Source organism: Sinocyclocheilus rhinocerous, unplaced genomic scaffold (assembly GCF_001515625.1).
Source record: "Sinocyclocheilus rhinocerous isolate Xijiao unplaced genomic scaffold, SAMN03320098_v1.1 scaffold24, whole genome shotgun sequence".
NCBI classification, from domain to species: domain Eukaryota; kingdom Metazoa; phylum Chordata; class Actinopteri; order Cypriniformes; family Cyprinidae; genus Sinocyclocheilus; species Sinocyclocheilus rhinocerous.
Genome location: NW_015647124.1, coordinates 17555 through 33037, shown reverse-complemented (window position 1 = coordinate 33037; position 15483 = coordinate 17555). Strand labels below are relative to the sequence as shown.

At 36.1% G+C, this 15483-nt stretch overlaps 1 protein-coding gene across 1 annotated transcript in view; it reads left to right on the top strand.

Moving 5' to 3' along the window:
• Positions 1-15483, top strand: part of bicc1 (BicC family RNA binding protein 1) — a gene marked incomplete at its 3' end in the record, with an annotated part of 65394 nt that overhangs the window by 33629 nt on the left and 16282 nt on the right. The window contains exon 3 of the mRNA XM_016513237.1: positions 3826-3895. Within this exon, the coding sequence (XP_016368723.1) occupies positions 3826-3895 (70 nt within the window). The remainder of the gene's footprint in view (positions 1-3825; positions 3896-15483) is intronic.

The following is a 15483-nucleotide window of genomic DNA, read 5'->3' as shown; positions in this document are numbered from 1 at the left end:
GAAAAAATATGATTCCCAATGCACACAAACTTCCCAGAATACTGTTGTGCTCTGTTGGTTAAAGTTTACTTCCTTTTTAATTATATTTTTTATTAAATATTTATTTATTTTGTGAAAAATACTTTGTCATCTAAAGTATAAGTACGTTTATTTTACAAATTTATTTTTTAATCCATTTTCAAATGATTTAAATTTTCTTAAATATTTATTAAAATAAATACAATTTCATCGGCTTTATATCGGCCATCGGCCACCCTGCTTTCCAAGATATCGGCTGTCAAAAAAACAATATCGGTTGACCACTAATTGTAACATACAGACTTTAAAGTTTTTTGCAAAGGGTTTATTCTTACAGTAGATGCTCTTTCTTAGTTTATTATTATTATCTTCTGTTGTCAAATATAGAATTTGTTGGTCTTTAACATCTGTTTGCAATTGCATACTGAATTGTGATTAATCTTTTCTTTTCTTGCAACCATATAGTGTCTTTAGGGGCGGTTGCATTCAAAAACAGCTTGATGCATCGCAGACACATTTGTAAAAGTTAAACATTTAAGTTGAAATGCAGAACCAAAGCCTAAAACCTAAACCTTTTCCTTTACTGTCTTACAAAACACCTGTATTTCAGTATAGTACACCACATGAAATAAAGTTAGTCGTCTAAATAAAATTCCCAAAGCATCATTATGCGTTGTTAAGGTTGAGGGATACATATTTTGATAATGAATTACCTGTATATGCATGTTGTTTTCTTTTTCTTGTCATCTAAATCTGAAAGAAAGGTCTGAAACTCCTCCCATGTTCAGTACTCTGAAAATCTTAATCTTAACAGGAATGCACATTTCTTTTTTGGCTCTGCTGTGATGTTGTAATTAGTGGGTTATCATTAAAAACATATTAAGCAGACAGGCTCTTGACTTTTTTTTTCAGATGACCAACATCAGATTATTGGAACGTGAATAACCCAATTTAATTGGAATGTGAATAAGCCCAATTTCTGATGTTGATCATTACCATGGAGAGGAAGTGAAGACAAACTAAAGTGCTACATGCAGCAGCTTTATCATAATATTGGATAGTTAAGATGCAGTTATATACAGTAGATGTACCTTTTTTTCCAAGTATTTAAAAGGCTAATATAATAGAATAAGAGTGTGAATGATGGATATAAACTCTGTCAAAAGATTTGAATAATTTTCAGTGTTTTTGACAGAAGTCTCTTCTGCTTACCAAGGCTACATTTGTTTAATCGAAAAAAAACTGTAAAAAAAAAAAAAACGTAATATTGTTAAATATCATTGCTGTCACAGGTTGTGTTGCGAAGCAAGGCGAAGGCGACAACAGGTAAAGTCCAAAACTCTGTTTAATAATGGACTCAAAACTCAGGCAGATAAACAAGGGAAACCACAACTAATGCCGAGTTTACACTGCACGATTCTCAAAGACGTCGCATCACTGTTGGTTTCACACTGAACGACTATCTGGGGTAGCATTCAGTTGTTGCTGTGTTCACACTGCACGATGGAACGACGACAGGAGGTTACACACTGCATGACTTTACAATAGGAAGAATCGCCGACAGCTCTGTCTGGTGCAGGGTTGCCAGGTTTTCGCTACAAAACCCACCCAATTACTACTCAAAACTAGCCTGAAAATAGCCCAATTGCTTTCGAGGGGGTCCCCCAGTAAAAATCAAGTTCGGGGGTAAAATACACATTTTTTTGGCGGGGTTCTCCTGGTACAATTCACATTCCAGGGCCTAAATATCACATTATTGGGGTCGCTTCAACCTGCTGACATAAAAAACAACCGGCGGCAATCGCGGATTTGGCAACACTGGTCCGCAAACTACGTTTCATATAACTCCTCCCCGAACTTCCCCCTGCCCTGTATCTTGGTCTCTCATTGGCTGTAGGTCATCGCCGATGTAGTTTTCAGTCAGAAATCATTTCACACAGCGTGATTGTGAATCGCCGACAGCTCCAGATATTTAGCATGCCAAATATTTCACGGGCGTCGGCGACGCATCGGCGATTCCCTCAGATCGCGTCTTTGATAATTCACACTGAGTGATTGTCACTCGCGTGAACGAGCACCGATTTGCCTCCGATTTCGGGCATTTGTCGGCGATTTCGCAAAACCTGTCGGCGAGTGAAAAATCGGACTAAAATCGTGCAGTGTGAACTCGGCATAAATTGTTATAACGTCGTAGATCACAGGCGTGCGTCAGACCGGAGTTCTCGCAAGCAAGACTGCAATTATTTAAAAAAAAGTATATATATATCTATTAAAATACTGATATTCTGGTCTATAACTCCTCCCCGAACTTCCCGCTGCCCTGTATCTTGGTCTCTCATTGGCTGTAGGACATCACCGATGTGTTTTTCAGTCAGAACTCATTTCACACAGCGTGATTGTGAATCGCCGACAGCTCCAGATATTTAGCATGCCAAATATTTCACGGGCGTCTGCGACGCGTCGGCGATTCCTTCAGATCGTGTCTTTGATAATTCTCACTGCATGATTGTCACTCGCGTGAACGAGCACCGATTTGCCTCTGATTTCGGGCATTTGTCGGCGATTTCGCAAAACCTGTCGGCAAGTGAAAAATCGGGCTAAAATCATGCAGTGTGAACTCGGCTTTAGTATAACAGTGACCAAACAACAAGTGACTGAAAGAGAGCAACTTAAATACATAGACAGATGAAGATAATTAACTAAACACAGGTGATGGAGGTAAACTAATCAAGACCGGGAACATAACCAAATAAGGGTGCACAGGAACTAAAACAAAACAGAACACAGGAAAACACAGAAACAAGGTGTCCACGGCAACTAAAAGGGTGACAATTGCAATTTAAAATAACTATTTTCTATTTGAATATATTTAAAATGTAATTTATTCCTGTGATGGCAAAGCTGAATTTTCAGCATCATTACTCCAGTCCTCAGTGTCACACAATCCTACAGAAATCATTTTAAAATGCTGATTTGGTTTTCAGTTATTATTAATTATCACTGATGCTCATTTATTAATAATGGCTCTTATTATCATCAGTGTTGAAAAGTTTTTTTCTGCTTAATATTTTTGTGAAAAATGTGTTACATTTTATTTCAGGATGAATAGATAGTTCAAAATAAAAGCACTTAGTAGAAATAAAAAATGTTTGTAGCATTACAAATGTTTTCACTGTCACTTTTGACCAATTTAATGTATTCTTGCTGAATAAAATTTTTTATTTATTTATTTTTTGTACTTTTCCCTAAACTTTTGAATGGTAGTGTATCATGGTTTTCACAAAAATATTAAAAGCAGCAAAACTGTTTTCAGCATTGGTAATAATAAGAATTTAAGCATACTGGAATGATTTCTCAAGGATCATTCAGCTTTCAGGAATAAATCGCATTTTAAAATATATTCAAATAGAAAACGGTTATGTTAAATTGTAAAAGTATGTAACAATATTGCCATTTTTATTGTATTTTTAATCAAATAAATGCAGCCTTGGTGAGCATAAGAGGCTTGTAATTATTGTAAAAAAAAAATTAATTATTTCATTCGTTTACTATATGGACATACTCTAACATTCACAATCTTTGCACAAACAGTTGTCCAAGAAAATAGCTGAAATTACATTTGAAATTAATAGTTGGGCAATGACAACAATGAGCACATTAACATGATTGTCCAGTGTCAGAAAGAGAGTGAGAGTTTGTGATTAAATCCAAATTATTACTATTTTTGGTGCAAAAAAACCCTACACTAAACGTATTAGTGGGAATTGACCTTGACCTTTTAACATGTGTGTCCTTTTTGCCCCACAGGTCATGGAGGAGACAGATACTCAGATTGCATGGCCTTCCAAGCTAAAGATCGGTGCCAAGTCAAAGAAAGGTAAGACCTGGTGTCCCACATCTGAAATAAAACATGGAAACACAACATGTGTGTGTGTGTGTGTGTGTGTGTGTGTGTTTCTTAGCTGTGGTGCACTAATTTCAGTCAATCAGAATGAAATCAATTCGATTTGAGATTCTGAAAGTTCTGTTCATATGAACCCTGAACTTTGCAATCCAATTCACATATTTGTTTAATAAATAAATGTATGCATTTAGCAGACACTTTTTATCCAAAGCGACTTACAGTGCATTCAGGCTATACATTTTTTACCAGTATGTGTGTTCCCTGGGAATTGAACCCACAACCTTTGCACTGCTAATGCAATGCTCTACCACTGAGCCACAGGAAAACATTTACACGTGGATTACATCTATTCTGAGAAAGATTTCGGTGCATGTGCAATGTCCAGTTGCTGCATTCAGAACTGGAAAAAGCCACTGTGAAAACGTCACCATATCTACTGCAAGCAAAATTGCCATTTTTGCCTTGATGATATGCCTGAAAAGAAATTTGACATACCCGTCAGAAAAGCTTTTTAGCAAATATGTAGTAAATGTTCAGGGTACGTTTACACAACAACGATTGTATTAAAAATGTTTTTTAAAAGTTTTGTGCACAGACGACAACATTGTCGAAACGATCCCCGTTCACATGGATCTGTAAAAATGCTGTATTATGCATTGCCAGGCTAGTAGTTGGCTATGTCACTTTGTAAAGAAACGCTACGCACCAGCACACATAACAATGGACTGAACACGTAAATGCATATGCATATGATGTCACTGTTTTTACTAATTTTTCGTAGTTTACACAGCGACGATAATATTATTGTTTTCAAAAACTTGCCCTTTTTAACCTGTTTTTAAAAGTTAGCATTTTCAGGCTTCCAAAACGCATTGTCGTGTAAATGAATGACCAAAACGCATAAAACATTTTCCATTTTTAGTTGAAAACGGTGTCGTGTAAATGGCTCCTCCACTGACCAGTAAGATGCAGTGCATTAAGAAACATACATATCAAGTCACTGTATGTGTGTGCAAGCTAATTTGGAATCTGATTAAGAAAGTAGTCAGATTCAAGGGTTTACATAGCTAAAATTTTCATGTTAAACAGATTATTTTAGATTTACACCGCCCCTTTCAAATAGATCAAAATTTCATTCAGTTTACATGAATCATCAATCTGATTATAAATGCATTATTTGATTGCATGTAAACGTACCTACAGTACTGTTTAGCATTCAACACTCTTGCTCTTGTTTCACTGGAATTTGTCTTATCGAAGTGTTACATAAATGGTGTGGTTGCAAAACAACATTTTCAATGTCTTCACATAGTCATCACTGACAGTATCTTGGCTTCAGGGTCAGATGGATCCTTCTAGTAGTATCTCAGCATTGGCTACCCTGATTATGGGCGTCTTTTGTCTAAGTTATCATAAGAAGAGGACAACTTGCGCTTTGGATTATCAGTCCTGTTTTGACAATATGTTTGTTTGGAATATCATCATATTTGCAGTGTTTCAGTGGATATTCATGAGAGGTTTGCACTGGGCTGCTTCATTTGTTTTGGAATCTTCAGAAACTTCGGTTCTTCCTTTTTACCGCTGTACCTATTAAACTTTGGCACATAACTCGACCTGAACTACTGCTATAGAAAAATGAATTATTTTGCAACAGGAAACTCAATGTGGAAACGAATGATTAAATCATGTGGCTTTTTGAGAAGAGGTGCACTATTGTTTTTCTAAACATTCAGACTTACAATATTTGACTCTTTTGACTTGGAAAAGTAAGCAACCACCCAGAACAGCATGCACTGCAAACACAAAGCAGTTTGTGAGAAAATGTAGAAGTCTTGTTTATAGTGGTTTCTCATCTGAAACATTTAGCTAAAATGTTTAAAGGGTTAGTTCACCCAAAAATGAAAATTCTGTCATTAATTACTCGCCCTCGTGTTGTTCGAAACCCATAAGACCTTCGTTCATCTTCAGAACACAATTTAAGATATTTTTGATGAAATCTGAGGGCTCTCTGACCCTCCCATAGACAGCAAGGTAACTACCACGTTCAAGGTCCAGAAAAGTACCAAGATGATCGATCAAAACAAAAATAACGACTTTATTCAACATTTTCGTCTCTACTGCGTCACTTGTGGACGCGCGTTCACGACAGTATCATGACGTAAGCGTGTGGCGGCACTGACGCAGATCCGGCGTAATGACGTCATTACGCCGGATCTGGGTCAGCGCCGCCACACGCTCACGTCATGATACTGTCGTGAACTTTGTCGTTATTGTAGTTTTCTTTGCGCAAAAAAGTATTCTCGTAGCTTCGTAACTTTACCTTTGCCGATCATCTTGGTACTTTTCTGGACCTTGAACGTGGTAGTTACCTTGCTGTCTATGGGAGGGTCAGAGAGCCCTCAGATTTAATCGAAAATATCTTAAATTGTGTTCTGAAGATGAACGAAGGTCTTACGGGTTTGGAACAACACGAGGGTGAGTAATTAATGACAGAATTTTCATTTTTGGGTGAACTAACCGTTTAATGTTAAAGCATCGAGCAGAGGTTTTTAAGATGTTTATTACTTATGTGAATTTGCTCTTTTTAATAGATTTTGACTACCTGCATTACCATTCAAAAGTTAGGATAAATGCAGCCTTGATGAGGATAAGAGATGTTTTCAAAAATATTAAAAAGTTTTACCAACCAAATTTTTTAATAATAAAGTGCAAAGTACCAAAAATACCATATTACATGTATTTTGGACCTGCATACCATTGTTTTGACATGTACCATGGCACTACTATGATTTTTTGAAAGTAACTTTATTCTTGGAATTAACTGGTAAACCAAGAAGCAATTGCAGTACCATGGTATTACCATCTGAAACATCACTGTACCATGGTACTTCCACAGCACTTAAGGGTACAATTCAATGCTTTCCAAATGATGCACTCTTTCACAGAGGTCACAGCAAAATACTGGTGAACTTTGCTGTTCGTCATTTGATGCTGAAATAGTTTCTAAGCCAAAATGTCAATCAAATAGTTCTTGCGCAATTATACAAGTGTATAATTTCTCTTTAAACAGTCATGTTCATGTAATAACGTCGCGATCAAGAGGACGGAATGCAAACAATGACAACAACAGCTTGGCCATTCCAAACAAATATCAGATCAAGTTTATATGTGCTTACAATATGTTTTCAGGCTCACGGCCCAAATCAAAGGCCATTTGCATTCCTGCGCGTAGTTTATGTTGGCTAGCTGCCATGTGCATTGCCTGCACTGGCAGAAATGTTACATAATAATTTGCGGTTATTTGGTGAATGCATGCAGCAAACATCCCAGCTAATTAATGATGGAAAACACATGCACGGTTCTGATATGTGGACCGCACCAGGCCCGGCTTAGCCCTTGTGGCCTTCAGGGATCTGCTGTTTCTTGCGGGTCTGTCTGCAGCTTATTACGACAGTTAAGAGGTGTTGATCCTGCGCAACAGCTCTGGAACAAAACAGGCTCCGGTCAGCTCGATAGCACAGCATGCGATTGAGCCAACAGCCTTGACTTTGGATCCGCCTCTGAGGCACGTAGAAAGTGATGTGGGTGTGTGTGATTGTTGAGGAGCAGAGATGTTTGTAGTTCAGGGCATTGAATGTGCTAGCCCTAAACTAATCCACTTTATTCAGATATCTTTTGACAGAAAAGTAGTATGTGAATATATAATTCCATGTAAACAAGCCCATGACATTATCATTTATGTGACTGCATAGATTCATATATTTTATTGCATGTAGGGCTATATATATATATATATATATATATTAAACAGTTGTGTACAATTTTTTCAAAAGAAGCATTTAGCTGAAATTTCACAATATTATAGCAGTATTTCACAATATTACTGTTTTTGCTGTTTTTTGGATGCATTTATTTGATCTAAAATACAGCAAAAACATAATTTGTGGTAAATTGTTCTCAATATGACTATCTTTTAATTACTAAGCAATTAGAAAACACTCTCTTCACCCTAAATGTGTGTCATTTACAATCTTAAAAACTTGCCTTTACAATACATATAGGCAATCTGGCCAACTTGATTAGAATATGAGTATTCGAATATGATCATCATAATCATATCAAGAAACTGTAAAAACATCATACAAGTTGGATGGTCATGTGAAAGGATTTGATAAGTAGAATATAATGAGAGTATTTGTTTAATTCACTAAAACCCCTCATATGCACATGTAAGTACTTAAGCCCAAACCAAATGTTACAGTGTGTAAATCTCTAAATGATCTTTAAAAGCCGTCATGACTCGCTGCTTGACATATGACACTGGTTAGGACTTACATTTACAGTACAAACTAAAAACACTGGTGCAGGCAAACCATAGCAAATTACTGGTTGCAGTTATCGGCTGTAATTCCACTGTCACTATTCAGTTATTTGCAAATTATTTATCATTTGCAATTGCATATGTATTGGGCACATCTGTCCTCTAGCTCTCTTTTATTAGTAAATTATGGAGGAAAGACTCTCTTAATGGAAATCTTATTTATAAATCAAATCCATATGTGATGTTTAACAAAAGTAGAACCATTTGAATTCTTTCCGTAAAGGAATTTAATTATGATTGAAGCTGAACAAGTATTAAAAATCGGCCATGAAACAGATGAACTTGAACCTGCCAATGTTTTATTACATTGTAGGCATCGCGGCAGTTCGGAAATGAAATGAAGTGGCGTTAAAAGGTTAATGCTCTATTGCATTTGGAAATAACGTACTAACTAAACTGAACCCAATAAACCTAACCAATAGTGTTAAGAAAAGCAAGCGTGAGATTAAAAATACATTTACTGAAACAACCATGCCATTTTAGCTTGATTCTACAAGTCTTTGAACTCTTTTAACGCAAGTGCAATGCTGTAACCGGGTGAGCTACTGAGCAAGTTTACTTCATCAGAAAACCAACATATATAGAGCTGGTTATGTGATACAAACTTTACATATCATGCACTATGGTAAAATCGTTTGAGGTTAGTCTGCATTTCTCCAGTGAACCTATGTTGGTTGCCTTCATTCTTTTTACACTGAACTATTTTTCACTATAAGCGTCATTACTGGAAACAGCATTTGTGCATTTTATTTTTTTGCCAAAAAGTAGAAGATTAGTAACAGTTAAAGGGGTCATAGGATGTTACATGCACTTTTACAAGTTGTTTGAACTGAAATGTGTGTTGGCAGTGTGTGTACACAACCACCCATATAATGATAAAAATCCACCTGGTGTTTTTTTTTTTATGATCCAGCCTCATCTACAGAAGAAGTGAGTATAATGTTTTGTAATGAATCTTTGCAAATCGCCTTTCCTAATAATGTGCTAATTAGCAAGTTTCACGATGAATGCGGCTAAAGTAAACAGTCTCTCTGAGAGCAGCTCGGAAGAGAGGGGCGGGGTCAGCAGAGCTCATTAACATTTAAAGGGAAATGCTACAAAAACGGCTTGATCTGAAAAGAGCTGTTTTTGACAGGGTAAAAAAAGGTGTTTTTACACTACCATTGAGAAATTTTAACCAAACTATGTTACAGACTGTTCATTAAGACCCTAAAGAATCATATCAACTTGTGGAAAATGGGCATCATATGACCCCTTTAAATATTTTCATCTGTATGCTAGGCATGCCTCTTGGTGGCTGAAAGTGCAAAGTAATTTCAGGGCCTCAACTGTTTAATAATGACAGATACTTTGCAGACACATTTACAGGCTCCTAAGAGTCTCTGGAACCTTGGATGGGACCAACATCTGGGATGGGACCAACACCCACAGTTATGTGCTATTATCTCTCGCCTCTATTGGCCAAAGAGCCATCACAACTAATGCAGTCATCATCGCCCTATCTGGAATGCTAGGAACTAGAAACGGCCCTGATACGCTGAAGTGTGTTAAAAGTGGAAATGCAGCTTGCGGTATATTTATGTGGCTCCTGAAGATGCATTCCATTTCTGCAGAGTCTGAGCTGACGTAGGGTTTTCATCTTGGTCTCTGAAGTCTCTCGTGGTCTGTTTCACTCATTTGCCATTGTAAAGCTCAGGTTGATACGCCGCAGACCTTCACACAGCATTGTCACAAAAAAGGTTGACTTTGATTTACTCTGAAAGACTTTGCTTCTTTCCGAGTAAATATTCTGTGTGTGTATGTTGACATTAAATCAGAATGATGTCCTCTTTGTTGTATCTTAGCGGTATGCAGTGAATGTCCTGATCTAAAATTAGCAACATTTCATTTATTGCTGGATCTTTTCAAGTCAACATGGATTCAGAATTTACTCTATATTTATTTTGTTAATGCACGTTCATGGTCTTTTTTGAATGCGTCATCTGTGCATGTTATTGTAAAATAAAAAAAATGCTGGTCTTTTTTATCTTTCTTGAAAACTCCTTACGGACTGACATCACTGAGAACTGCTATTTGTCAACCTCTTGTCACATAGAAACCACTTTTCACAATGTAATCACGATGCAATCTTGTGGCCTAGTTTTTTTTTTTCTTTCTGGTTGAATATCTTGTTTTACTCGCAAATAAATCATATTACAAAAATAACATGGATTGTGAATGCTGCTTTTTTGACTTTAAAGGATGTGATATTTTAAGACAATCAGTTTAAATAGAAGAAGCAACAAAGTCTTTTCAATTCAGATATTATGATGCAGACTGATAATCTGAAAGTTTTTTTTCCTCTCACTAACATTCAATCAAATAAAATGCTAACAACAAAAAGAACAACAAAAACAGATTAGCTGGTTGACTTAAGTCCATAGACGTTGCTGTCAGTTCATACTGCTGTTAACACTATCTCTGACAAGCTGATACAATGAGACCAGTTTTCCAGTTTGGTTATGTGACATTCAACATATACCTCATTGTCTAGCCCAAAATCATCAATACGTTTTTCAAACTAGCTTAACACTGAGTTAACATCTTTTTAAAGCAACCCATGCGGTATGTCTGAGTGAAACTGGATAAAAAAGAAAAATACACTATCATTCAAAAGTTTGCACACCAAGGCTGCATTTATTTTATCCTAAACGCATTAGCACTTTTATTTATTTATTTATTTATTTATTTATTTATTTATGCCCAAGGTTAATATTTATTTCATTTCATAATACTGCATTTTTACTTTTGCAAATTAAACATTAAACCACACATAAAACAATATTGTTCTGTGACTTGTCACATTAGTTTTAAAATCTTCAATTTAATTTAATTTAATTTATTAATTTATTTATTTATTTTAATTTTTATAATCTCTTCAACAGGACTACTGACTCTTTTGCCTGAAATAAGTTATAATTTATTATAAATTATAATTGGAAATATGCTTTATAAGCAGGGCCGTCCTTAGGGGGGTCCAACTGGTGTGGTTGCACCGGGCCCCGTGGCAAACGGACCGAGGGGACCCCCGGAACGCGATCGCAAACAGACAAAGGGGGGCCCCGCTCCCTACCTCGCACCGGGCCCCGCGTCAGCTAAGGATGGCCCTGTTTATAAGAATAATATAATATCATATCATATAATAAAAAAAAATTCGGGGAAAAAAAACCCTCACCCTCATTACTTTTCATATCACTTTGCGCTCATATCAATTTGGTAGATGCAAAACACTGCAGAAAGCCAAATTATTCAATCCTTTCAAAAAAACATGATTTATTCCCTTTAATTCCCGTAGGTATTTCCCACCAATATAAAAACTGACGCAGTCACCTATGTGTGCTTGAACTCTTAATAGTGCAGTGAGCACACACAGCAGTATTCTGCTACATAACGAGACATTCAGAGCTCACGTGTATGTTCTCTGTGACTTTATAGGAACACAACAGCAATAAACATCCAGAGTCACTTGGGAGGCCTCGTTTCTGTTTGGAGGGCCACAGGAAAGTCTGAGCCTCTCCATTAAAGGGATAGTTCACCCAAAAATGAAAATTTTATATTTATCTGCTTACCCCCAGGGCATCCAAGATGTAGGTGACTTTGTTTCTTCAGTAGGACACAAATTATGATTTTTAAGTCCAGCCGTTGCAGTCTATCAGTCGTATAATGCATGGCAATGGTAACAATCTATGAGAGAAAAATACTGTTCGGTTTCTGACACAAACCGATCGTTTCGTGTGTTAGGACATCAATGTGTCGTCACGAGCCGCCGGGTTTAATTTGGATTTGTCTGTGCATGTTTTTTTTACTCTCATAGATTTTGTTACCATTGCCATGCGTTATACGACTGATAGACTGCAACGGCTGGACTTAAAAATCATAATTTGTGTTCTACTGAAGAAACAAAGTCACCTACATCTTGGATGCCCTGGGGGTAAGCAGATAAACATCACATTTTCATTTTTGGGTGAACTATCCCTTTAAGGTCTCAATATTATCATCAAGCCTTCTTTGGTTGCAGCCCTCACACGAGAAGATGTTATCATGTCTCCATTGCTGCCGCTACATCTGTCTGCTCATGATGGTGCAGCAATCCAAAGTATGTAGTAGAAAAACAGAGCAGCTTCCTGCTTGCTCCATGCAAAAAGGCCTGTGTGACCTAAGAGCTCAATTAGAAATGACTGTCATTTGAAATGGAATTAATTGCCTCCTTAATAAATGTCTTTCTTTCATGTGAACAGGGCTGAATTCAGAGTGCGTGAGTGTATTTGGTTTTTGTTAGCTCACGAACATCTGTTCGGTCACACACAGCAGTAGAGGCGCATAGATTTCACATTGTTTGTTGTGCAAGATGTCGTTACACCAGATGTGCTAAATCATGTGACTTATGAAGCACACGAGAACACAAATTTAAAAGCTAATGAATGGAGGAAATGTATAGGACGTATATTTTGTGGAATCTTAAAAACATGGACGCAAGGATATTATTGTTCTGTACTTTTAAGCGTCTTGGAAAAAGTGGTGAATATATTTGTAAGGATACTTTTCTTCTTAAACCACCTTAAAGTTTAAAGCAACAGAGAAAGTCTTGAGGCTGCCACCTAGTGGTACAGCAATCCTAAAATCCATTAGTGACAGAGAATTAAGCATATTTATTTATTTATTTCAAAAGATAAGATTATTTGGCATTAAAAATATCTTTGCATTACTTAACTGCAAGAAAACGATTGATTGATTGATTGATTGATTGATTGATTGATTGACAAATATTTGCCATTAAAAACAGCTTTGCATTATTTAATTATTGTGTTGCAAGACTCAGAAAAGTAAATTTGATATTATATTTTATACTTTCATACTTTATACACATTTACATCCATGCATTCAGACACTTTTATCCAAGAGGGACATAATTTTTAATTTAGTCACATACCCAAAAATATTTATAGTATACAATGCCATGCTTATTTTAAATTATTATAAGTTACAGTACTGTGTGTGTGTGTGTGTGTGTGTGTGTGTGTGTCTGTGTCTGTGTGTGTGTGTAAGTGCAGTAAGTGCACTGGTTATACATAAAATATACCCACACCTGTAACTACACATTAGTTGAATTATTATGGCCATTAATTGCTCAGCTATAAATATTCAAATCTGTTGCTTTTCCTTTCAACCTTTAATAAGTTAACTACACAGAAAAATATTGTTTTTTAATCAAGATACATATCTTTAAAGACTCAGGAACTTCAGCAGCACTTACATACACCAAACTTTACTGGTTTATTCCTATCAGTATTGAAGGTTTTTATTGAGGGGTTTGTTCATATATCATTATCCTGATTTTATACAACATTTTATTTCTAAAAATATGGTTAGATTTCTTTTTTTTCTGGCTGTTGACAGTATTTTCTAAATTATGGAGTGATAAAAAGTGATACCCCTCTGTAAAAAAAAAAAAAAAAAAAAAAACCTTGACTCCAATATGTCAAAAAAATGAAAAAAAACGTGATTTACTTGCCTTTATCCAATTGTAAGATTTCTGCCTTAAATAATGTAAGCAGGGTATAGCATAACCAGCTGAAATGTCTACTGTCACATGGTATATATATCATCATACAGCCCAGCTCTAATGTGAAAGTGACATCAATGTATATTTCTCAAACAAACATGCTTCTCAGGATGTAGATGCACATTCTCCTGGACATCTTTTTAAAACTAACTGCTATTGCTGTCTTTTACTACTGCTGTTTTCACTCACAGTGGCAGCACTGCAACAGTTTGCGGGTCTCTCAACACATGACACAATCCACCGTGGGCATTTCCAAGCAGCCCATAAAACACTGCGGCCTCTAAAACAGCATGCTCCATTTAGGCCACGCCACCCCCTGGGTGGATAAACAACTCTCTGAAAAGACATTTCCCTCTTAAAGGAAACTTCCCCACTAGTCCAAACATAAAATATTATAAGAACAAAACAATGGATCCTAAACCGATCACCAAATGACAAGCTTTCTATAGCCAGTAGCAGTTAAACAAATTCTTTCCACATGATTCAGCATGATGAATCATAACTGTAATGAACTGATTTGGTGTATTCAGCTTGTTGGTGGTTTGATTTCTCCACTTTTTCACATTCCCCCGCTGTGTTTGAAATGACTGATTTAGACTCTCAGAGGAATGTGTTTCAACAGATGTGCTTCTCACCACTGTCAGCGCAGGAGGTTTGTGTCAGCAAAGCATCCTTAGATGAAGCTGTATTTAAACACTAGTCAAAAGGTGTCAGCAAACCATGTGAAAGAAATCTCTGTTGGGTTTTTCTAGTTGGCCCTCCTAGTGGTTACTCTTATCTGTACATCATTATGGTCTTTCATTGATAGCCATTCAAAAGTAACCATGAATTCTGGCACACACAAAAAAAAAAAGTTGCAAGCATCATACTGCATAAATTCTATTGGGATGAATGGGAATGCTAACAAATAGCTCTTTTCAGGCATTATGGTTTGATTACAGGTGTTGTAGTATAGTGTATAAAGCTCTGGGCTAGAACTGCAAGAACTTACACCTATAGGATGGTTTAAATTAGAGTGACCAGACATCTCCGTTTTTCTGGGGACAGACCTTGGTTTTTGGTGTCCTGTCCCCGGAAATGTCCTTGTATTACAGCACAATTTTCACTACTTTAGCCATGAAGAACTTTACCTGGATGAGAGCGGTGTCAGGGTAGTTCACATACTAACTATAAATGTTAAATACTGTTTGTATTTATTGTGTAACAGGGCCTGAACAGGGTGCTGGATTGTTTTGCACACAATTTTAAATGTTCCTGGGAAAAAAATTATATATATATATATTAAAAAAATGATATTAAACAAATACTCTTGCAACAATTATTTCCATAAAGTACATACTTTGTGCTCAAAATTAGCCTAATATGCAAAATAATAAGCCTAATTAGGGATAGTAAATATCCATTACCAAAAATCACAAACACAATTAATGTTTGGAAAAAAATTAAGTTGTAATTACTGTAATATTAAATACAATTAGAAAATGTTACAAAAATGTGTTAAATATTATAAATTATATTATAAAATTATATTATAATATATTACTGTAATATATAATAATATATTAATAAATATTTATT